Source organism: Raphanus sativus, chromosome 4 (genome assembly GCF_000801105.2).
Source record: "Raphanus sativus cultivar WK10039 chromosome 4, ASM80110v3, whole genome shotgun sequence".
Lineage (NCBI taxonomy): Eukaryota > Viridiplantae > Streptophyta > Magnoliopsida > Brassicales > Brassicaceae > Raphanus > Raphanus sativus.
In genome coordinates, this window is record NC_079514.1 from 36,222,678 (window position 1) to 36,247,050 (window position 24,373).

A 24,373-nucleotide genomic window follows, 5' to 3' on the forward strand; every position below is an offset into this window, starting at 1 on the left:
CCAAACAAAAAGACGTATGATTTGTGTGTTTTGTTCTCCAATACCTTCGCCACTTATCAGCTCTCTCACTACTTGATCAATTACATTGTTTGGTTCTCCAATACTGTCGCCAATTTTTTTTCTATGTATATTGTTAAAATGTTTCACACTATATCAACTAATTCGACTTAGTATTGCTTAACATGTTGCTTATCTGGAACGGTTTAGATCTATACTAACAGATATAATAGTATGCCGCAGACACTCTTGATTTGTTTATTTTACTATATGTTTTGTTGAGTTAAGGTTGTTTAAAACAAAAGTTGCATATTTAATACATTCAACCGGGGCAGTTCATTTATATTACACAAAAACAAAAGGGGTTCAGAAGGCTTAGCTATTTTACAAACACAGGATCACTAAGTCAACAAAAGGAAAACTTGAAAATATTTCTGTATACTTCAATGGCAGAAGTATACATCAGTATTTTCAAATAATGAAAACACCAAATGTTGACGCCGCATCATCACACCATCTACTAAATGGGTGGAAACTTTATTTAACCTTCTCCCAAAACCTTAGACAGCTCACATGTTATGCCCCGAATTGTCACTAGGTTAATCATATTGGATGACGGCAGGAGGCCTTGTTATGACCTTCTCCCCTGCACCTACTGCATTTTCTTGGTTGCAGCTGGTTGGATCGCTGCAGAGGCCAAAACCGAAATACTTAGAGGTCAGACTATACTTAGAGGTCAGACTATACTATATAGTTATATAGTAAAGTCTAAAGTTTGAAGAATTTATTTTCACACCTTATCTTCGCCGACTGAAAGGATACGCTGCTTCCTGGGTCTTCCTGGAGGACGCTTAACGGCGGGGGGAAGTAGAGATTCAGCGTATGTCTCTCCTATTTGGGTCCGACCAACAGAAGGAATTGGGTAAATTTTTGCTTCATATGCGCTGTGCCATGTCTCAGCGAAATAGGCGGCTGCAACCATTGCTTCAGTTGCCATCCCTGCTCTCCCTGCTGCTGCAACAGCATGTTTGCATGGAATACGAAGCTGCTGAAAAGACGTGCAGGTGCATGTTCCAGCATGTAAATTGACCATATGAAACTCGCCTGTTGTTGACTGAATTTGGAATTCCATTTCACTGATTCCTGTGACCGCAAACCCCGTCGATGCGTTGTAGTTTGCTTCCACCATTCGGCGGACACTTGGAGTTAGGGTCCCCTTATGTTCCAACGCTTTTCCACGTCGTATTGCAAACCAGCACATCATTTTGGTGCGAATGTACTCGCACATGGAGATAAGGGGGAATTCCCTTGCTTCCGTCAAAACCGCATTCCACGATTCTGCGATATTTGAATCCATAATATTGAATCTCTGTCCTGCGAAATGTGCCCTCGTCCAATGTTCGAACCCTGTTTGTAGAAGAATTTAGATATACTAAACTATAACGTATGTACAATAGTATAGAATTAGAAAAGTCTATACCTATTTCGAGTAGATAGCCAGCACATCGTGGGCTTACGCGTTGAATGTCCAGGAATTTCTTATTGAACTCTTCAATCGTGTAAGCTCTTGCTGCTGCTCCCATCAAGGATGCCAGGCGCTTGGATTTGAATCTGGCCTTTATGTTTCTCCACAGATGGACAGTGCAAGAGGCATGCTTAGCTCTTGGGTACACCTGTTTTGCAAACGTATAACATGTTAACCAGACTATAATATCAAATAGTATAGTCTGCACTATGCTGAAAATCGTACCTTCTCAATTGCATTGTAAATGCTTCCATGTCTGTCTGATACGAAGACCAGGTGATCTTCATCCGAAGCAAAAATTTTCAGCTGCGTTAAAAACCAGGACCACGACTCATCGTTCTCACTGTCGACTATGGCATATGCGAGAGGGAAGATTTGAAAATTGCCGTCTTGCGCAGAGGCCGACAGCAAACAACCACCATAGCGTCCTTTCAAACTTGTTCCATCAATGATTATGACTTTGCGCATGTACCTGTACCCTTTGACCGATGCATCCAAAGCTATGAACGCAAACTTAAACACCATGCGCCCATCCGTCAACATCTCAGTGTGCAGCTCGCAGATGGAACCGGGATTTGTTGTTTGCAAGAGTCCCATATAAGCGGGCATTAGTGCGTAGCTGCCTGCCATAGAGCCTAATGCCAATTCCATTGCAATCTCACGCCCCCTCCACGATTTCCAATACGATACATTGACATGGAAGTCGTCGAGAAGCATCTTCCGAATTGTTGCCGGCGTTGGACCACGTTTAATGGCAATGAATCTCGATTGGATGATCTCCCCAATGACTTGAGTTGTGGCCAACTTGTGGTAGTTTCGGCGTGCATCCAGCGTACAACAGTGATTTAGTGTGGCCTGTCTGATCTGGAAATTTCCTGTGCCATCAACACGTGCGGCGTATACTCTCCAAGGACAGTCAATTGCAACGCATATAAGAACCATGAAGGTTGGTGTCGAACGCTTTGTCTTGAAATGAAACTTCCGATTGATTGCATGAATTGCAATTTTTATCTTGCAATCGTTTTTGGACTTGAACACCTGCCCCACAAATAGATTATCACCTTCGTACGGCACTGCCTCCAGTGCATCCTCTATCCCTGTTTTCAAAATTTGATGATGTTAACTCATACTTCGGTATATATTTGTACTATACTTTAAACATATGTAATATGGTATAGTATATAACTTACCATCTTTCTCACAAGTCTCGACGACAGGGGGAGCATCGCGTTCAAACAGCACATTTTGGGACGTTTCATCATCAAGGATTTGGTGGAGTGCATCTTGAAAACTTGACCAATGGGTTAGGCCTGCAGCTCGCTCAGCCGCCTCAACGAGTGCTGCTTCTGTAACAGGAATTGGAGCTTGCACAGATGTAGCTTCCGAGGGTTCAGCAACCATATCAACGTCATCTTCAATACCTTCAGGGGAGAACAACCTCCTTTTAACTCCCCTACTTGGTTCGCCAGCCTCAGCAAATGGCGCATAAGGCGTACCTCCATTCCGGCCGAAACGATGGCCAATCTGGCTTCCACTGTCATCTTCCCTCAGTATCGCCTTTCCTTTTCCACGATTCCCTTCGCACGGGGGTGGGCTTCTAAGCCTGATAGTAGGCTGGTTCTCCCTTATTACTATTCCATTTGCTCGCGATGGTATAGTCTCGTGGACAACAGCTCTAAAACTTCCTCCCACAGCGTTCGTCAGTGTGGGACGCGTTAAAGGCGTTTCGGAAATAGCAAACTCCATCCACTCATCCTCCGCTTCCACATCTTTTGCATGTGGCTTCGGTGGTGCTTTCGTTACACCATCGACGACTTGAGCAATTGTAACAAAGAGGTTGACCTCCTCTATTTTGCGCCTCATTTGCACAAAGACCTCTACCTCGTGGTCGTCTGATATGAACTGTGGAGTTGACCCATCTCCGTCGTCTATCAGCATCCACGAAGGGTATTGGTATGACAGTTTTATTGTGACGTAGCGCGACTCGATACGAAGTCTCTCCTTCACGAGGTCCACCATTTCCTCGTATTCAAGCCCGGATTTGAGTCTAACATACTTTATCTCTTGCTCGTTCTCCGAATCGAACACCCATGTTCCAGTAGCCTCACGTACCCAGGTTCCTTTGAGTATACGAACATAGTCTTGTTCTGTCATCTGCAATAAATGGATCAAATTTTAACTATTTTGTAAAAAATTAATCTCTTATTGTTCGACTTCCCCATGAAACTCAGATCTAACCTTTTTATTCATATGTCTCAGAGTAACTATATTTTCTACACAATCGCGTAACAGCTACTCCAGAAACAACAAAACGGCTGAGCTAATATCGTTTTTAAAATATTCCTTTCTATACATATCAATGGAAAGGTATTTCTCATGTTCTACGCGGTTTCCCTTTATAGACTCAAGTGTTCTTCATTTATTGTTCATGCTTTTATGATCAACATTTATGACAAGATGTAGTGTAAAGATGAAGATAACTACCTCGCTGTGGGCAGTATATGCTTTAACTTCGCTGCTGTCTTCTTCTTCAGACATTCTTCTTGTTTATTCTCTCTGTGTTTAATTAGAGAAGATAAGGACAATGACTTTTAATAACCATACAATAAATGACTCCAGTATAGAACTGAGCGGGAAGAGTCTCTTTTAAAATTAGAAATTAATTAGTGTTATGTTAGAGATTGGACAGACTAAAACAATAGGTTTGGTATAAAACAATAGAGCACATGGGTTTTAAGAGTCGCCACTTACCTCACGCTTAACGCGCGGCCAGGGAGCGAAGGGGAAAAAGTGGACCGAAATTGTCCCATCAACAGTGCCATGGCTATATTCTTCAATAAACGGGCTACTATGAATATTCATCAAATTGAACCCAAATATAATCCCGTTGTGTTACAAAGATACAGATGCCAATTTATTGACAAAGATTTATGAGGATCAACGGCATTTAATAAAGCCACGTGTTGTGGAGAAATAAATGTTTATCTGTCATGAGTGGCGAATTTAAAGAAAGAGTAGCAAAAGTAGTTTTATTCGATTTTGGACCGCTTTATTTCTTCTGTCACTTACCTGTCCTTATTTATTACCCTTTTAGCTTGTTCCTTTCTTTAATTATTATTATTATTATCATACGACAACTATATAAACTAAAATATATACTAATAATAATAAAATCTCCCAATAATTGTTGTATTATATTTTAAACGAAAGTCTTCAAAATATATAACCAGCCCGCACAGAAAAACATTGATAATCCCATACAAAATAATTGATCTCGAACCAAATGTAAACAATGTAAACAATATTTTGATAAAGAAATAACATCATTTTCCGTATATATATATTGTGAACAAAGAAATAGCAATGGCCTCGTATCACAATATAATATAGTACAAACAATCAAATTTGAGAAATCCCACTAAATCTCAGAATTTGGTAAAAGATGGTTCACAATATTATCTGGGGCTTGTTGATGAGACATAGCTTTAAAAATTATGACGTAAAATTTAATCGTAAAAGATTTTGCTGAAGATGTATATGTTTTAACTGTTAAAATTCAATTGAAACAAAAATTATGTTTACAACCGTATATCTTTCTATATCATAGAAAATATTTCTTTAATAAACATGAGTTTTAAATCTGTTTTGTTTTGTCCAAAAAAAATCTGTTTTGTATTTTTTTGTTGAATCTTTAAAAATTGATTTAAAGTATGATTGGTAATTTTAAATGATACTCTTTATTCTTTTCAAAAATATGCAAATTTTTTTATATATATGAAAAAATAAATGAAATTTTGATTGTCAATGCATTTTTTTTTGTAACTAACTATTCCACATAATTTTTAACCAGTATAATTTCAATAAACTTAATAATATCTTTTGAAGTTTACAATTTACCATTAACTAATTTTTTGAAAATTATTTTTGAAACAAATTTCTTTTCTAAAACATGGATCTTTATTGATAAAAAAATTAAAGGTAAAAAGATTTTTACAGACTAACAAATCGCTTTTAAATGTGTTCTAGAAATAGATACTACCATAGAAAACATATCCTGATTAAATTATTTTCAGAATCAATTCACCAGTGCACAAAAAAAAATGAATTAATACACTATTTCAAATTCCTACTAATTTAATTTCCTGGTTTTCATCCATAGAACAAGGGGTTGCATTTGTCGTTGGACACAATGGGTCTGTTTTACTTTTACCATTTAACTAGATCTTGACCCGCGCTTTGGAAGCGCGGAATATTTTACGATCAAAAAATTCACTAATAACTTAACAAATATTTTGGTAATTTTTAAAAGTGTGTATTTAAAATATTTTTGCATTTAAATCAGCGTTTTTAAATTCAGCCCGATTGTGATTATACCGGTTAATTCGGAGATCTGACAATTCAATTTAGGTTTTTAAAATATTCATATTAAAAAAATTACTAAAACCCGAGATTAACCGATTGAACTGTTGGATGACCGATATGTAATCTAATTTGATTTAAATTGTAATAATTTCATAATTTGTAATCTTATACTCCAAATTTTAAAGTTCATTATTTTACAATTTATGAAAATATGACGTTTCTACAAAATTTTGAAAAGAAAATGATAGATATAACATAACTAAGATTAATTATTGTATTGTTTGGAAACATTGATAGTAGTATAAAAAAATATATTGTTTGGAAACATTGATAGTAGTATAAAGAAATAAATATATTGTTTGGAAACATAGATAATAGTATAAAGAAAGAAACATTAATGATTTAATGTAAGTTTAACTATAAAGTATAAAGGTGTATTTAATTTAAAAACTTACAAAATAAATGTTAGGTCCAATAGAATGTTTCTGTTTTAATAAGATAGATGCATTTAAAATGAAAATGATGGGTCTCTCGTTTATAAGAACTCCAACTATAATGAATTCACTACATAGAATAGAGATGTTTGGTTCATAAAATAAGTCACAGAATCAAGTGACCTAGAGGAGTCTTCTCTAACCTGAAAAATATATCATTATCATTTCCTTTATTCGCAAAGTATGACGGCTTAGATTTCTGTAATTATGGGATCAAAAAGTCATTGAGAGTCTGAGATAATGATGTTTAGTAAATATTCTTTCTTCCCAGATTACTAAATAAGTCTCAACTAAACCAGTCCTAATTGGTTTTCATAAAAAAAAATCAGTCCTATTGGGTCATTTGTTAACTTTAATTTTTTGTCTTGAGGCATATGAGTAAGCTTTATTATATGTGCGTACCAATCAAATACTCCGATTTTGGGATGCCTATCGATTTTGTCATTTTCTGTGGAGAAAAACAGGGCCCGAGATCTGGTGGTGGAATGAAATGCTCATTGAATGTTTTCTCACCAAACAAACTCGTCTTCAATTTGTTTTCCATTTTTCGTGCATTCTCATTTTTAATTGAAAACGGTGGACATGAACGATTGTTCCAAGAATAAAAATAGGAAAAACAATTATATCTCCCATGTACATGTGAATGTGATTTCAATAACAACGAAACGTAGATTAAGACATGTTCCGAATCTGAACATCATAATTCATAAGTCAAGTGCAGACTCTTTAATTTCTATGTACTAGTTTTCAACCAAACAATTGAAAACATGCAATCAATCACTTGAAAAGAGGAGTAAAATGAATTAAAACTTGACAAACTTCGGTAAATGCGAAATAATAGTACGATCGAATTAAAGTGGAAATGAACAATAATACAAAAATATTAAATTCATAACATACGAAAAAGAGGCCAACATTCCAATATGATGGCAAATTATTAAAAATTCTCATCTTATTGGAAGTGCTTGCCCTGATTATAACAGTGTAAAATCAACAAATTATTACACAAAAAATTATATAAAGCAAAAGGAAGTCCAAGTTTCTTTTACATGCATTCATATCCGGTCCCTGTTCCAATCCCATTCTTTAACAAAATAAAAACATGTAAAAAATTAACTAAAAAGGGAAAAAAAGAAAGAAATAAGAAAGAAAATTTTCACCTTTGTGTTGTTTTCTGGTTTTGCATATTTGTGCGGAAAACGTTTTACATAAATCCGTTAGGGATCTTAAAAGTCTCAAGTTCTTCATCTTGAATCCAACCAAACTTCTTCAAATAAGGATTCGAAATCGATTTAGGTGGATAATCATCAATGCAATCATTCCACACATTCCCTTTTGATACTCCAACGGTGAGATCTCTCACAACTTCCCAAACGCAGCTATTACACTTAAAACCAGCTCCAAAGCTTATCATAAACACTCTATCTCCTCTCTTCAGTCTCTTCTTAGCCTCCATATAAGCCAAAACATACCACAAACTACTAGCCGACGTATTCCCAAACCGGTGAAGAGTCATCCTCGCCGGTTCAATATCATACTCGCTTAAATCCAAGCTATGTCCAATCCCATCGATCACAGCTTTTCCTCCCGTATGAATGCAAAAATGTTCGATCCCGGTCTTGAAGTTGATCCCTGCCTTTATAGGAGCCCCCTGTGGGAGATTCATGGAACCCTTGCTAGGGTTTTGACGCATCTTGATTTTCTTGATGAGTAGCTTTAACATGAACCTCAAGAGCTCGGTTACTGGAAGAATCTTGGGTGTTATGACCTTGAGATTGTCTACGAAAGCTCGAGTGGCCGCTTTTGGTAGATTCTTCCCCAAGTAAAACCCAACACGGCCTTGTTCGTCCTCTGACTGGATGCAACAGTTGTAAGACTCCTCTCTAGCTCCATGGTGAGTCCGTACCATACACTTGAGCCTGAACATAGCTTTCTTTCTCAAGCTACGTTTGTTTGTCAAGAGAATGGCACAGCCACCTGACCGGAACAAGCAGTTAGCTAGAATCATCGAACGGTTGTTTCCGCTGTACCAATTAGGGCCTAAAGACTCGGAGGTAGCGATGAGAGCCAACTTGTTTGCATAGCTCTTGAAAACGTTCTTGACAATGTCCACAGATATTAGACTCGCGCTACATCCCATCCCGGTCAAGTTGAACACCTTGACGTCTTCCCTCATCTTGTAATGGTTAATGATTCTTGAAGCTAAAGAAGGCATTGTGGAGAGCATGGAGACGTTGACCACGAGGACGTCGACTTCTTTAGGTGAGATTTGTTGTCTCTCCAGGAGTTTTCCGATGCTGTCTACGTAGAACTCTTCCATCTCCGAGATCCCATCTTGTAACGAAGGACGCTCTTCTCGGCCTTCGAAGACGAGTCTTGGAGCGTAGGTTTGTTCTCCGATCCCTGAGCTTACTATGGCTTTGAGAAGGAACTTGTATTCGTTTAATCCGAGGTTCTTATTTCGGTGAATGATTTCTCCACTGAATTGAGTGCTCACCATGCGATCGTCGGATGGTTTATGACATTGGTAGTCTAAGATGTAGCAGTCTTTGTCTTTCTTTGAGTCTATGAGTTTCCAGATCTTGAAGAAGAGATATGAGAGAAGAAGGGAGAACAAGAGAAGGAGAAGATCCATATTGTTATTATTTTTCTTTATCTTTTTGTTTTCGGGGTTAAGAAGAGATGATGAAGTGAGTAAGATGCATGAGGATATGGTGAGACTGTGAAGGGGATTATATAAGAGAGTGGATGAGGAAACGACAGCTTTGAATGTTTCAGTGGGTTCTACATATCACCGTTGAATTTTTTTCGTTTGGTGAGAACTTTAATAACTTAGAATAAACAAAACTAAATAAACTTTCTACAGCCCAAGTTTGCGGTGAATTTTGCGACTTAGGATTTAGGAGATAAGGGGGGATGCGTTGATGTTGATGTAGATGGATATGCAATGTGGAAGAAGTCTTAACCTGTTCCTTTATTAAAACACAAGAGATTCTTACAACAAGTTACCATTATGTATTGTAATATTTATAGCATTGTCGATACTTATTTTTCTTCTATTGTTGAGTTGTCGAATCTTCTCTCTCGAACATGAACATGTTGTGTTTACACATCAGCTGGACGCATAACCTATGCTCCTTCTTTTGGAGTTTTTGTTTCTTTAGTTTCACTTGTAGAAATTTATCGTATAACTACGAAATAGTCACGATGCGTTTGTGACTAATTTTATAAAAATCACAAAATTTTCACAGAGTAAAAAAAAATGGAAAAATATGACTAGTCACAAATATATCATGATTAAAAATTAGACATGATTTACTATATAGATATACTTTGTTTGGTTTAAATTATGTTTTAAGCTTCGATTTTGGGATCAAAAGTCGTTGGTTATTGATCTATGCTGATTTTCAAAAAGAAGAATAATATAGCAAAAGTTTACAAAAAAAAAAAAAGAATAATATAGCAAAAGCAGAGGCTGAAAACAGTATCGAGCTCATTTTCTTTGTTTGGCTATGCAGAGTGATTATCACATATGCTATAAATCATTCATAATATCTAGATCGACTATTACCTATATATAGATGCTAAGAGACATACCCTATACAACATTTCTTTTGATGTCTATAGCACTTAATTTTAATTTCGTTGTTTGGTTCTATGAACTATAACTAAAGAGATTCTTCAAAAGGTTAGTCTGAGCAAACAAAGGGGGGAGGCAAGTAACCCAAAATTAAACTAAATATATGCAAGAGATCGTGAAGTTGTCCTGAGTCATCTCAACGTCCACCAACTAAAAGTGGTTTGAGTAGAGATAACGTATTAATCTTTCATTACTTAAACAAACACTTTGTCTCACACCTTCTGCGTGCGTTTCTTATTACTTCTTCATCTTCTCTTCATCTGTTGTTCTAAAAACTTATTCCTCCTGTTCCATTAAGATAGATGTTTTAGAAAAAAAAAATTTACAAAACTAAACTTTTTGTATTTTCTAGGAAGAAGTTGTAAACTGCAAAAAATAATTGGTTTTATTGAATTAAGATTGGTTAAAAGTTATTAAAATTTATCAAAAATGATATATTTATTATAATAATTTAATATGTTTTGTTAATATATGTGAAAATATTAAAATTGTATCTTTGTGGAATGTAAGTATTATGCCTTTATTTAGTATGTATTTAATTCAACTCTCACTCCAACAAATTAGTTAGGTGTACATGTGCATGGACCTTTATGTATAGTAAAAGTACGGCTCCAGGAACTTAACACTATCAATGCCAATGTGGAGTAATTTAAATATACCCGTGCATTAGTGTCACAGACTAGTTGAATAATACTTAATCCGTTTCAAAATAATGTATACTCGAGAGTTTTCACACTTATTAAAAACACGTAAAATTTTGATAATAAAATGTATTATTTTATATGTTTGGCTATTTTATGATTTTTAATTAATCAAAATTCAATAAATAGAATTAATACTATTAAAGTTTACAATTTGTCATTACTATATATATTAAAAATGTAAAATATTGTCTTTTAAAAAGAAATATTTTTCCTAAAATATAGATCATTCTGAAACGGAGTACTATTAATCATTTTTGTAGTTGGAAAACTAGAATAATACAAACAGAAAATGAAAACAAATAATTAGCACAACCGTAAATAATATATCTTTATAGGTGAATAATAGTTGTTTTTTTTTGAAAAAGACGTAGTTTTTCTTTTGTTTGTATAAGATCCAAACTATAGAAGACTTTAGTAATCTGAAATGTATTTCATAGCATTTACATTAGAAATTATTCCCTCCGTTTCACAAAGAATGTTATTTAGACACTTTTCACATATATTAAAAAACTCATTAAAATGTATTTATGTTTTTACTAATATCACATATCTAACCAATAGCATTTTAGATAAATATATTTATTTATAAGATCAATACATTTTACAATTAATTTTGAACTGAAATGTTATATAAATTATATTGGTACTATATAATGTTATATAAATTGTATTGGTATTATAGAACGATATTCTTTGTGAAACAAGAAAATAAACTAAAATGACATCTAATATAAAACAGGTGAAGAAACTAGTAAGCTTTTTTTTGGTTAAGTAAACCTTTTTTTTTTAAAACATATCTTGAACAAAATAAAATTTTTACTAAATAAACATTTTTGGTGTATAATTACAAGCAGTTGTCAATTCTAGTTTGACTTTCGCATTATGGTTTAGATATAATCATAGTAAGATAGTTGAAAAGTTGGTTGTTTGATAGATAACGACGAAATGTAAATAAATGCAGTCAACAGGCTGCTAGAAATTGTATCAAAATCTATTTATACAAGTGAAAGCAAAGGTTGTAATTAAGAGTTTTGGAGACTGAGATTATAAATGAGGAGACGACATTAGTAGTCAACCAAGACGACTTCGTCAGATTTTCTTATATATTAATTTTCTTTAAAAAAAAATAGATTTCATATAACAAAGCTGCAATCGCCGTTATAGTCACAAAGCTGCAATCGCCGTTATAGTCTCAATAACAAGGATCTATCAAATGCATGAAGTTTTTTTATTTTTATTTTGTCATGAAGTTAGATGTGCAAAATTAACAGTAACAACGATTGATAACTAACACATTAATATTCTCCACATTCTTACTTACTATCCATTATCTGCTTGGTCAGCTCTGTATATTATCACACTTGGTCCTATAACAGTGTGATAGGAAAAGAACAGAGAGACAACAAGGCCGATGACAATTGACAACAACGATAAAAATCATCGACAGGAACATTTGGAACATGATCATCGCTACCAGCAAGAACGGTGATGTCTTTAAAAGTCTCTGTAAAATAGTCCTTTATCCTTAAACAAATAATAATAATAATAATCTACATTGGATCGAATAATAATACTAGCTAGTAGCTATATGTAATAAAGGGCGCAACTGTATTATGGAATGCAATACTGTAGTTTAGAAGAATTTTCCAAATGATGGAAGAATTATTGAGAGTTTCCTTTGGCGGCATAAAATGTAAAATATGTATATGTGATATATAATTAAAATTCCGTGCTGTATCTATAATGAAAAGATATCGATAGAGTTGTAAGTTTAGGGTCTTTTTTCTCATTTGGATGCTTGACCATATGTATTATACATACGAATAGTAATTATTAAAGATGCCACTCCTTTGGTGTGCCGTCGCCATATATATACAATACATGTCCATACCATCGTATTCGAGTAAATATACGTATGAAAACAAAAATAATATATTATTTTATTTTGGGGGTTTCTGGTTATGACTTTAATAACTTACTATATACATGCAGCTGTTTATACATTTACATGTATGCATGCACATGGGGAGCTATGTTGAGTCTACTCTCTCGTTTATTTCTTTTCATTTAATTTAATCCTTCCATAGAGTCCATACTGAGTCAATCTGATTCTCTCTTTCATATAAATTTTATGTACATGATTATGTATAACAATCAATAAATGAGTTCTATCTTAATCGAGGCACCCCCATCTGTATCTTTATAAACAAAGAATATTAAAACAAAATTACTGGTTTTGGTCCAGCATGCTGCATGTGATCTGGTTTTACAAATCAAACATGACAATGTGTATATAACACGTAATATTATTCATATCTACAGAAAAAGCAAGACAATATATTTGGCCCAGGGTTATAGTTGGAGTGTCATTGATGTTCTTGGAGTCCTTGTTGTTGGTACAAGAGTAGTCTTTTTACAGAAGATAAAATAATGAATTAACTGTTTTGCAAGAACGCAAATGTATTTGTTACTACAAATATTTCATTATATACTAACTTAAAAGTTTTTTATAGTTTATAATTGCCAAAGTTTAAAGGAAGTACATTCGAGTGGTTGTAAATGTGGGACGGGTCACGAGCGAGAAATTTTTTCTAGATTTGAAGTTAATGCACTGCAACGTGAATTGTTATTTGTTAATACACTCGGAGTATGTAACTATTTTTTATTAGTGTTTCTCTAATAATGTCTGCCAACTACCTGTTTAGTAGCAGGCTAGCAGCTGAACTGCTGAAGAGACCATATTCGTAATATTTAGTGCTAATCATACGCGAAAGATTTGCCACGGTTGAGAGTTTATTTTCCTTTTTTTTTGTCAGCAGTTGAAAGTTTATTATCAGACATCAAAAAGTCATAAAGCCGTTTCAATTTGTAACAGCTTTGCGGCAGGAGCAGACTTTCACAAAACTATAGTAATATAGTTTTGTTACAATTCTTGAATATTAATAATTTTAGCAACTATTTATTTCATATCCAAACGTTCATCAGCCTTCCACAATATACCAGGCTCAGTATTTTATTACTGAATATTGACCAACCTAACAACAAGATGTCAGATACAATCATTCTTACTCTTGTTTTATTTATTCAACAGAGACGCTAGCATATTTTTATTTTCTTGTAGCCGAGAGGCAAGCATATTCCGCCTATATTAACTCTTAGTATGGGGTATATGTCACGGAAAGACATTAGACTAGTCGACTAATGTCCTAAGTATCACGTTTGTGTTAAAAGTTAAAACTGCCTTAATCCGTTCTGGTAACAGGTACGTTGTTCATTCACTTTCGTAACTCGTTAGAATTAATGATTTAACAGGGACGAATAATTTATATCTTAAATCTTCTTTAAAATATATTTGTATTTAGCGGTTTATAAAGAAGTCAACGTGACTGAATGCAATTAAATACAGATACAATCATTCTTACTCTTGTTTTATTTATTCAACAGAGACGCTAGCATATTTTTCTTTTCTTGTAGCCGAGAGGCAAGCATATTCCGACTATATTAACTCTTAGTATGGGGTATATGTCACGGAAAGACATTAGACTAGTCGACTAATGTCCTAAGTATCACGTTTGTGTTAAAAGTTAAAACTGCCTTAATCCGTTCTGGTAGCAGGTACGTTGTTCATTCACTTTCGTAACTCGTTAGAATTAATGATTTAACAGGGACGAATAATTTATATCTTAAATCTTCTTTAAAATATATTTGTATTTAGCGGTTTATAAACAAGTCAACGGGACAAAATGCAATTAAATTCAGAATAATTTATATCTTAAATCCTCTTATTATTAAAAGAGAAGCAAATTTTAAGATTAACCTTAAATTAGTAGATTAATAACAACTATGCCATTTTAGCTTATGTGTCAAACTTAGAGATCTCTTCAACCATGTTAATTGTTAGACTTTTAATTACTAGAAAATTTACAATAATTACCATTGGTACTTATATTACATATTTTGTTAGTGCATTATAAGTTATAACATAAACCAATTAATAGGTGGGCAGGTGCAATATATAATATTTAATTTAGCCCCAAATCATTTCCTAAAATGATCCAATCATTGATTTTAATATGGTCACGCCAGGAAATAAGATATTAGCTTTCAAGTTTCCATAAATAAAATAACGTAAATAGAGGCAATATTTATGCAATTCTAAGCATATATATCTTGAGTAGAACAATTACACCGGTCACCATAAATGAGATATTATATTTGCAAACTAATTATAGGCAACTAAGAAGTTTTCTACGACATGCGTAGTGGTAATGATTTTTATAAAATATATTTTTCTAAAGTAAAATTCAAATTTTAGTAATGTAAAATTCGAATTTTAATAATGTTTCTAAAATTAGGGTTTTTCAGTATAAATATAAATATTTTTTCATAACTTATATTTCTTTTGACATTTCAATTTTCAGCTTTACTTACATTTAAACTCTAGAAAATAAATTTCATTTATTTCCATTTGTATAAATGAGGTTGATTATTTGAATATGTATGTATATATATATATATGTTTAGTATTTTAGTTTTAGGTAAGACATTTTAAAATAATAAATTAATTAACTAATTTAACAAAAATATGGAATATATTCACATTTAAGTGATATAAACTAAATTATTAATGATATTTTTAAAAATATGACTCAAAACTTCAAGTCAACACTAAAAATAATTCATGTTTTTTTTTTGGAATTTTCATTTGTCCTATTCAACTTATAAATTAAGTTATTCAATAAAACAACATTAATTTTTTCTTTCGAGATGATACTTAAAAATTCTGTACCCAAATTGATCATGCTTTTATACACTTTCTGAATATATCCACACATATTTAAATAACAAATCAGTAATACATTTTAAATATTTTCAATTTTGTTATTCTTATACTATATTTATAGAAAATTTGGTCATTTTCACGTTGTAATTTAAACTCATCATGCGAAAGGCGCATGTCTTATTTTAGTACAAAATTACATAAGAATCATGTTTTTATATTTAATCACATGTTCAATATGTCCAAATTTAAAACATGTCATGGTAAATTTTTAATATGACTCTATTTTAATAAATTAGATACTTGATGGTGATGATTGGTTCGACTGTGGCTGTAAAAATTTAGGTGTAAAAATTTAGCTGTAAGTAAGTTGGTTGTAATTTTAGAGTTTTTACTTCAGATTTTTCTGCAGAGATTTTTGATGTAAGTAAATTTGTTGTAGATGTAAGTTATATGTTGTAGATATTTCAAAATAAAATAAGTAGTGTATATATAAAATAATTATTTTTATCAACCAAAATAATTTATATTAATGATTTTTATAAATTGTCAAAGTTTACTCTCATTTAAGATGTGATATGTAAATAATATTTTTGTTATTTAAAATATTTCAATAATTTTTAAAACACACAAAATTAAATTAAAATTTCTATAAATGTTTTTACTATCATTATCTAATTTATTTGATATAATAGGTAATTTTTTCATTTTTACCGTTTCTACATCATATAAAACAAAGATGTAGGGTTTTTATCTAAAATAGATAAGAAAATAATTTGTATTAATTTTATTGATGTATGTTTAAAAGTAAAGCTAAAGCATGATTGGTAAAAGTTAATAGAAATTTTTTGTATGTTTTAACTTTTAAAAATAAAATTACAACATGATTGGTAAAATTTAGTGATTTAAAAATAAATAAAACTAAAATAAAGAAATACAACCAAACCAATCACCCACTTTGACTTTCTTTTGGTTCCTTTACGCCTTTCACATAGTGTACTTCTACCTTCCGCAGATAAACATATTCACTAAACGGAGCTTTGTTTGTTTTTTTAACAGAAAAGAGGGATGTGGAGATTATTAACAAAAATGTTAAATAAATTCAATTATTTTCAGATATTCTCATCCTGCGCAAGGCGCAAGTCTCTACCTAGTTTTATTTAAAATATATTTGTATTTAGCGGTTTATAAACAAGTCAACGTGACTGAATGCAATTAAATTCAGTATTAACAAGTTGGACATGAGCTTAACCTGGGTAACTTTTCTTTTGTTTGAGTCAGTTAAAGGGATAATACTCAATACCTACTCAATACAATATAACTTTTTACTCCGTTTTCTTTAACAATATATAGGTATTGGATTGTTAAGCTCATGTCCAACTTTTGGGATAATACAAAATAACTTTTTACTCCGTTTTCTTTTTGTTCATTTTGGATTTTAGAGATTGGTCCAAATGAATTTATACTTTTGGTTTTTTTTCTCAAAATGCATCTTACTAATAGAATTTGACTTCTATTTATATATTACATACTTATCTAATGTGAGACTTAGTTTGATATTTCACATTTTCTCTCTTAAACTAAAAATCATATTCATCATCTGTCCCACAACTGACTTCCGTGATCTTTTGATTTGATTTCCACCACACATACCTCTCATTCATAATTCGAAGGATCTCATTCATATTTCGAAGAGTATTTTGGTCTTCTTACATATTTCTCGTCAACTGTTCTGATACCAATTGTTGAAATTGTGAAATCTCATGTCTAACTCTATATTATCCGATTAATACAATATTGTTCACTCTGGTCCTAAAAGACTAGTCCGCATAGATTTACTTTTGGTTTTCTTCCCAAAAAAACTCGTACTAATAGAATTGAATTTTTCTTATATATTAGATATTCTTTATCTAATTATCCAATATGGAATTTAATTTGATATTTTAAGAAGATGACGATACTCTTAATGATTTACTCGATTAATGTGTTAACAAGGACTTGAGAGTTACATAATATAATCTCACTGTTTCTTTATTCACCAAGAAAAAAGTTCAACTATAGGCTAAAGATCTAAGCTTACTGTAAATGTGAATGTGTAAAAGATAAAACTCATAGAGCAAAGAAAGAGAAACAACTTGTACTCTTGACAATGTCCTCTTTTTCCTTCTCTTCGACCCTCTGTGGTTTTTCCCATCAGTCTCATGTTTTTCTACTCTTTTTTTGTTCAAACGTTTTTCTACTTTTTCTTACCTCTTGTTTTCGTGAGAGTTCTAAAAGTGGGGGTTCCTTCCAAAAGTTAGGTTACAAAACTCATACGGTCCAACTAGTGACCACTTTTAAAGTGATAGAAATTATAAAGAAAAAGGCAAGAACATGATAAAGAATTAATTAAAAAAAACTGCAGAGAAAGAATTAATTTAGTTCATTGTCTAATTTGATGTGAAATATATTTACACTATAATTCCTCGTAAGAAAAGGAATGCGGAGGAATACTTAAATCCTACAAATAATAAAATTTATTTGCAACTAGTAAAAATATAAAGAATTTGTCTAGAATATCATGGTCCAATGGTAAGGACCAGATTTTTCTGTATCTAGGTTGCGAGTTTGAATTCTGCCGGAGGGAATTTAGTCATGATTTTTGGACACCAACACGGATATGAGCTCATATTTTAGGGTCTATTTGCATATCCGAAAAGATTTTATTCGTGGACAGTATCTCCTCTTAGAGATTAGTTTAAACTTTTCCATAGTCTCGGGATACCCCAGGTTAAACAAAAAAAAAATATATATATATACTAGTGATCTGTCGGCGCTACGCGCCGGATTTGTACATGTTATTCTGAAATGAATTTTCAATTTATTTTGTGTCTTTCGTAAAGAGATTGTGTTCAAAATTTTTGATGTTGAAAATATGTTAAAAGAAAATGATATATTTTTCTGATTATAAGTGGAGTATCATAAATGCTTGTCATTGACCAAATTCAATAAATGTAGAGCAAAACGCTAATAGACGTAACAATACTAATTTAGTTGAAATTTAAACATTATATAAAGTTCGTGTTCTAGAAGGGAAGTAAATAGTTATGTTTGTTTTTGTGATTATCTTGTTTGAAGGAATATAATAAATTGTTTCATCCTTTTAAAGTAGTAAAAATCCTCCCATACTTTGTGTATATTAGGAAATGAGGTTACATTTATATATTTTTGTTTAATAATTACTACGATGTATAATTTTAGAATGACGATTTACACACACATGAAACAATAAGGAAATGAAAGAGTCGAGTAATGGTCGGGTCTTTAGGGTTTGGAGAGATTAAATTGATATGGGCCACTTTGATTTTTAGATCAGCCTATACAAATCCAGCTTTGGTAAGCATTCACCATCTTTTTCTCTTGCTTTAGAGTCATTACTCTATTCTTCACTTGTCTGTTGATTGACCGAAAGAGAACATCTATTGAACTGGAGTTGTCTCCATGCTTCCTTCCATTCCATTCTCTCCAAAGTATGTAGACAGCAGCCTGAAATACATAGTGAAGGAGGAATCGGTGAACTGCCGAGGTCCTTCCTTGCGTGAGCTGGTGTACAATGTCCTCTCCCATTTAGTAGAATAAAGGTACACCAACTTCTTTATTATTAAAGTGTGTTGTCTTTCATAAGTGTGTAGCAATATTAATCCTTACATACAGAGCTGGGCATAATATCCATACCCGATCGTATGTTGCCTAAATATCTGAAACAGTTCTTTTTTCAACATCCGAAAACCGAATGAGTATTTGAACATATCCAAACATATATATGTAATATTATTTTAATTATATTCATAATAGTATTAATATCTAAAATTAAAATTATAAATAAAATATATTAATTATTTTGGATATTTATAGATAAAAATAGATGTTTTGGATAAAAATACTCAAATAACATTGTATTCATGGTTACTTTCAGAAATAAAAAATAACCAATTTCTACTATATAGATTGAGTATTTTGGTTTTAAGTTATTTTAGATAAGTTTGAGTAGTTTGGTTATAAAATATCAGCGTGGAATTGAATAGTTTGATTATTTCGGTTAGAACCCGAACCCATCCAGATCCAGGAGGATTCAATGAGAATCCGGCCCTGTTTTTTGTAATATCCGAATTAGATCATTTTTAAAATCCAGAAAACGATATTCGAAATAGATAGTATCCATATCTGAAAAGGTACCAAAATGCCCATGGCTACTTACATACATGTCAATTCAGATGTAGTGAATGATTTAGTTTCCATTGTTGAAGGTTTTGCTGCCAGTAACCTCATCGAAGTTACTAAGCGCATAGAATTCTCCTTCTTTCATGAGGGGTTTGAAAGTGATGAAGTTCTTGAAAGTGTTTAGTCTATGTACTGCAATGGCTTCATGGATCAGGGTAGACTGCAAATCTAAAATGTGATTGGAGAACCGTAAAGTTCTGGAGGTTTTGAGTAAATCTATAACAGATTAAATGGTAGAAGCTTGAGTATGATAACCTTCTGATCGAGACCATGTCTACATTCATAAGCTCTCCTCCTTTCTCCAGGTTGCCTAAATGGGAGGGGAAGTGAAGCTGACAGCGGTTACGCACCATCATTGAGAAAAGTGGTAACTTATGTCGGCAACAAAGACAGTCTTAGGACTGTATGTAATAGTGTTATGAAAAATTTCTAGATATTATCATACTAACATAGAGAGTTATATTTTATTAGTCAGTCGTTCAGATTTGAGTAGTAATAGATTAAATATCCAAAGACAAAAACGGTTTAGTAAATTAGATTTTTGCTGGCAAAAATAAAATAACATGTTAACTAAAACAAATAAAATTATTGTTTACGATTTTTAAAAATCAAAGCTGTAAATCCAAACACAATGAAAAAATCAGAGCACAAAAAAGCTCTAGACCTGAAGTTTTTAGTACATATATGTAAAATAGGCAACAACTGCATAGGGGAGAGACCAAGGTAAGAAGCAAAATCAAAACTTCATACATATACTAAACAAAGCTTCTTTAGAAGAAGCTATGGTTTGGCCTTAATTTTATCCTTGGCGTCAAACTTCCGTCGAGCATCTACACAACTGGTCTGTAGAAGAAAGAAAAGACACTTTAACTCTCTTGAGAAAACTTTTTTTTTTTTAAAAGACAAAACATCACGAGGGTTTCAAACAAACCTGAAAGCATCAATGATCTACTTGATTTACTCTCTTGTAAAAAGCATTGGCTGCCTCATCAAATCGCTGGAGATTCATTGATAACTCAGTAAATTAAAGGCTTTTTGTAATAGAATTGAGATGATTTTTATTACCTGTAGCAAACCAAGAGCAGCACCTGCTCGGAAAAATTCTTTAGGCCAATCAGGTTCAGTTCTCTGCAGACTTTAGCTTCAGATAATGCATGTTCAACTTGTCCTAATCGCAACCAACAGGCTTCTGTTTGAGAAGATCGTCTCTCGCGTTGAGACCCACCAACTGTGGTTTCTTTATCATCTTCTCAATCATGAGTATCAGATTCGCATGTTGACACGCCACGCCGGATCCGCCCAGAGTTGTCTCCAACGGCCGCCCAGCTCTCAATTTGGCAAGAAGGATCTGGGGATTCGCCGTTGTAATAACCGGAAAGTTGAACAGAGTATTCTTCTGGTTCTAGTTGAAGCTGCAATCTCCATCTCTGGATGAGGGGGTATTTATACTCAGAGCTCCAGTAAGTTACTCTGGGAACCCAATGATTCGGATTGAACGCTGAGGAGTGGGATGAACGTAATGACTGGGATTGAATGCTGCGGAGTGATGAAAGACGTTGTAAACGCTCATAAGTTTTTTTTCATTTTTCTTTCGTCTGGAAATTTCGGCGGCCATAGTAGAGACCTCAAAGCTTACCACGGAGAAATCTAGGGTCAATGGGCCAAAAAACTAAAGCAAACACACTCAGGCCCAGCTAATCTATACTAAAAATACGACAGCCCAAAAAATAAATAAGGTGCCACGTGGGATTAATCCCCCCAAAAAGAAAAAAAAGGCAACTTTATTTTAGTTATAAGATAAGATATAAGGAACTAGGTGGAACGTTCTTTTCCTTGCTATTATTTTCCTCAATTATTGTTACTGGTTGGGCTCATAGTGTCATCCGGAAACTTTAAACTTATACTCAGTCATCTAAATTTATTTTCTGGCGGAAAAAAACAAAGTAAATTTGGCCCAACACATCACTTGATCGGCCGATTCATTAACCAAAGTGATTGATCTAATCTTCAGACAAAATCCGAGAGCAAGCCATCTCTCGCTTTTCATCTTTCGGCTATTTAGCCTTAGATCGATCGATTCATCAATGTTGATTGATCGATCCAGTGAGACCAGTTCCCACATTCAACAGATCTCCACTTTTGGTGTTGGTCAACAGATCGCCAGTAAAAGTGGCTTGATTGTTTTCTGGTGGTGAAACCAGAAAAGTTTGCAAAAATGGTTCAGTAATAGAAAATATGGAAGGAGGTCTCAAGATCGTCTCATAATTGAGGTAAATTGATAAGGTTATTAAATTTCATTTTTGCAAACCTTTCTGATTTCACCACCAGAAAACAATCAAGCCACTTTACTGGCGATACTCAGTTTTAAGCAGAATTGTTATATATTTTTTCAGACTTTTACAGTATGAACGTTTGGTTAATTTCCCATATTTGACCATCTATTTTAGCAAGTTAAATGAAGTAGGTTAAAATGAGGAGTGGCATAGTTAGTAAATACTAAATAGTGTTCAAAGTCGCACAATACAAATATTGGTCAATCACATACGTACTACAAGGTAGAAACGATATAGACACTCTTGCTAAGCAATCACAAGGCTTCACATGCCAACACTTGTCCAACGCAGATCGGTCCAACTATCAATTTTTCATCACTACAACCTTAAATGTACAATATACACCACTTCCTCCAATACTTATCAACGCCCCGATTCCGAAATTTTGAGTGAAGGAACATTAATACTAGTCCTTCCTGCTCCCAAATAAAGGTCAGAAAGGTAATTACCCAAATCCTTAGGGACGTATCTGACAACATCCTCCCAAGTCTCCACGTTGTACTTAACATAAAACAAAGAAGCAACATCAGTTAACTTCTTCGTCACGGAATCTTTCAAACCCTCTCTCATTTTAGAATCCGGCACGACCCAACTCCTCTGCCTCTGTAACGCTCCCTGAAACGCTACGTTGAACCGCTTCAATCGCTCTTTCGCCACGTCTTCTTCGAGCTGTACCATCACGTCATCAGAAAGCGACGTCAACACTTCTCCCCAAGCCACCTTCTCGTACTTCTCCAGGTACTGACTCACTTTCCCTTCGTGATTCGTCACCCACTCGTCTCCCAAGACGACTCTCAGATTCGACTTGCGTACCTTGTCGATCACGTAATTAAGATTGTTCGCTAAGAAAAGATACGAGAGAGCCATGTTCTCGTACAACCGAGACTTAGTGTCGATCTTACATAGCAAGACTAGGATCAGCCACGCGAGCCTAGTTGTCACTGTAGAAGAAGAAGAAGAACATGTCTCTCCTACGTCGATGTTCCTGTAGTAATCTTCGGGTAAAGGTAGGTCCGACTCCGTGAGAAGTCCCCCGAGGGACTCGTTGTAATCAGCTAAGAACACGACGAAGTTCATCACGTACCTCGTGAGCGGATGAACCCCGCCGCCAGGTATCGCCGACTTCGACGACTCTTTCGCGACGGAGGCTTCGAACTCAGCCACCATCGAGTTAATAGCTTCTCCTAGGGTCCTCAACGAGTCAGCTGCTTGTAACCTAACAGCAGAAGTCGAGTCGTAGCTAAAGATCTCTTCGATATGTGGGAGAAGGTCAGAGATCGTTTGGTAGACGTCGAGAGTCAAGAAGATCTTCTCGACGGTCTTGCGACACCTCGCGACGCTCACGGGGAAGATGAAGAGAGTCAACGCACTGTCGAGCGTGATCTCCGAGAAGCAAGACTCGGCGACGGAGGATGACGTGGAGAAAACGTGGTCGCATAAGATGCGTTCCCTGTCGAAGAGATTGTTTATTACAATCTTGGTAGCGTCTAACCACTTCTGTATGTTCTTCTCCATGCTCTCCCAATCTAGTTTCTGAATCTTTCCGAAACTTAGATTCTCGAAACCTAGCTTGCTCAACGCGTCGACGATGATCGATCTTCTTATCTTCTTGTAGGTTCTAACACATTCGTTCTCGTAGCCAGAAGTTATCATACAATCAGCGATCATTTGAAGATCGGTCATGATATTCGCCTCTTCGGATTTCTGAACGTTCGAGTAGTTGGAGACTTTCTTCCTAGGGTTGAACGATGGGATGGATCTGATAGAGACGGATTCTGGATCGAGATTCCGTCGGTTCGACTTTAGGACTCGGTAGAACTCTTTCTCCAGGTGTTTCATCGCGGAGCTGAGGAGATTATGTGCTCTTGTGATCAGCTTGTGTGACTCGGGATTCACCAGCATTACTCCTTGGATAGCGTATTGTAAGCTGTTTACAACGTCTACGAATTTTCTTCCTTCGAGGCGGTTGTCGGTGGAGAAAATGGAGGAGAGTGTGCACGAGGAGCAAGCGGAGAGATGGTCTGGAGATATCCATTTCTTGGTGAAAGCTTCTGTTGCTTCGATACTATCCATCAATAGAGATTCGGAGAAGCTTTGGTATGGACGTGGTTTTGACCTTTTTGCATGGGCCGTAGACGGTTTGAATAGTAGCATCATTTTGTTTTGTTTTTTTTAGTTTTTTTGGTATCAAGTTTCAAGTTTTTAGGTTTGTAGATTTGATTGGAAAGTGAAGAAATGATAAAGAAAATGTTGGTTTTGGAGGTTCTAAGGAAGTAAA

The 24,373-nt window shown here is 34.1% G+C and overlaps 3 protein-coding genes and 1 long non-coding RNA gene across 4 annotated transcripts; all 4 read right to left on the bottom strand.

Moving 5' to 3' along the window:
- Positions 1-787: 787 nt before the first annotated feature.
- On the bottom strand, positions 788-3,676 carry LOC108850865 (uncharacterized). Its single transcript, XM_018624327.1, has 4 exons — positions 2,713-3,676; positions 1,748-2,619; positions 1,478-1,670; positions 788-1,404 (listed from the first exon to the last, which is right to left on the bottom strand). Exons 1-4 carry the CDS (start codon positions 3,674-3,676, stop codon positions 788-790), a joined length of 2,646 nt encoding a protein of 881 aa, XP_018479829.1.
- Positions 3,677-7,202: 3,526 nt separating this feature from the next.
- LOC108851689 (3-ketoacyl-CoA synthase 12) lies at positions 7,203-9,379 on the bottom strand. Its single transcript, XM_018625153.2, has 2 exons — positions 7,539-9,379; positions 7,203-7,446 (listed from the first exon to the last, which is right to left on the bottom strand). Exon 1 carries the CDS (start codon positions 9,011-9,013, stop codon positions 7,583-7,585), a length of 1,431 nt encoding a protein of 476 aa, XP_018480655.1. The 5' UTR covers positions 9,014-9,379; the 3' UTR covers positions 7,203-7,446; positions 7,539-7,582.
- Positions 9,380-20,333: 10,954 nt separating this feature from the next.
- Positions 20,334-21,389, bottom strand: LOC108852158 (uncharacterized). The gene is made up of 3 exons (XR_001949450.2): positions 20,828-21,389; positions 20,694-20,759; positions 20,334-20,605 (listed from the first exon to the last, which is right to left on the bottom strand). It is a non-coding gene; the product is annotated as an uncharacterized LOC108852158 (long non-coding RNA).
- A 1,006-nt stretch (positions 21,390-22,395) lies between these two features.
- Positions 22,396-24,331, bottom strand: LOC108853283 (exocyst complex component EXO70H1). Its single transcript, XM_018626711.2, has one exon. The coding sequence runs from the start codon at positions 24,250-24,252 to the stop codon at positions 22,459-22,461; it is 1,794 nt and encodes a 597-aa protein (XP_018482213.1). The 5' UTR covers positions 24,253-24,331; the 3' UTR covers positions 22,396-22,458.
- Between the last annotated feature and the right edge of the window lie 42 nt (positions 24,332-24,373).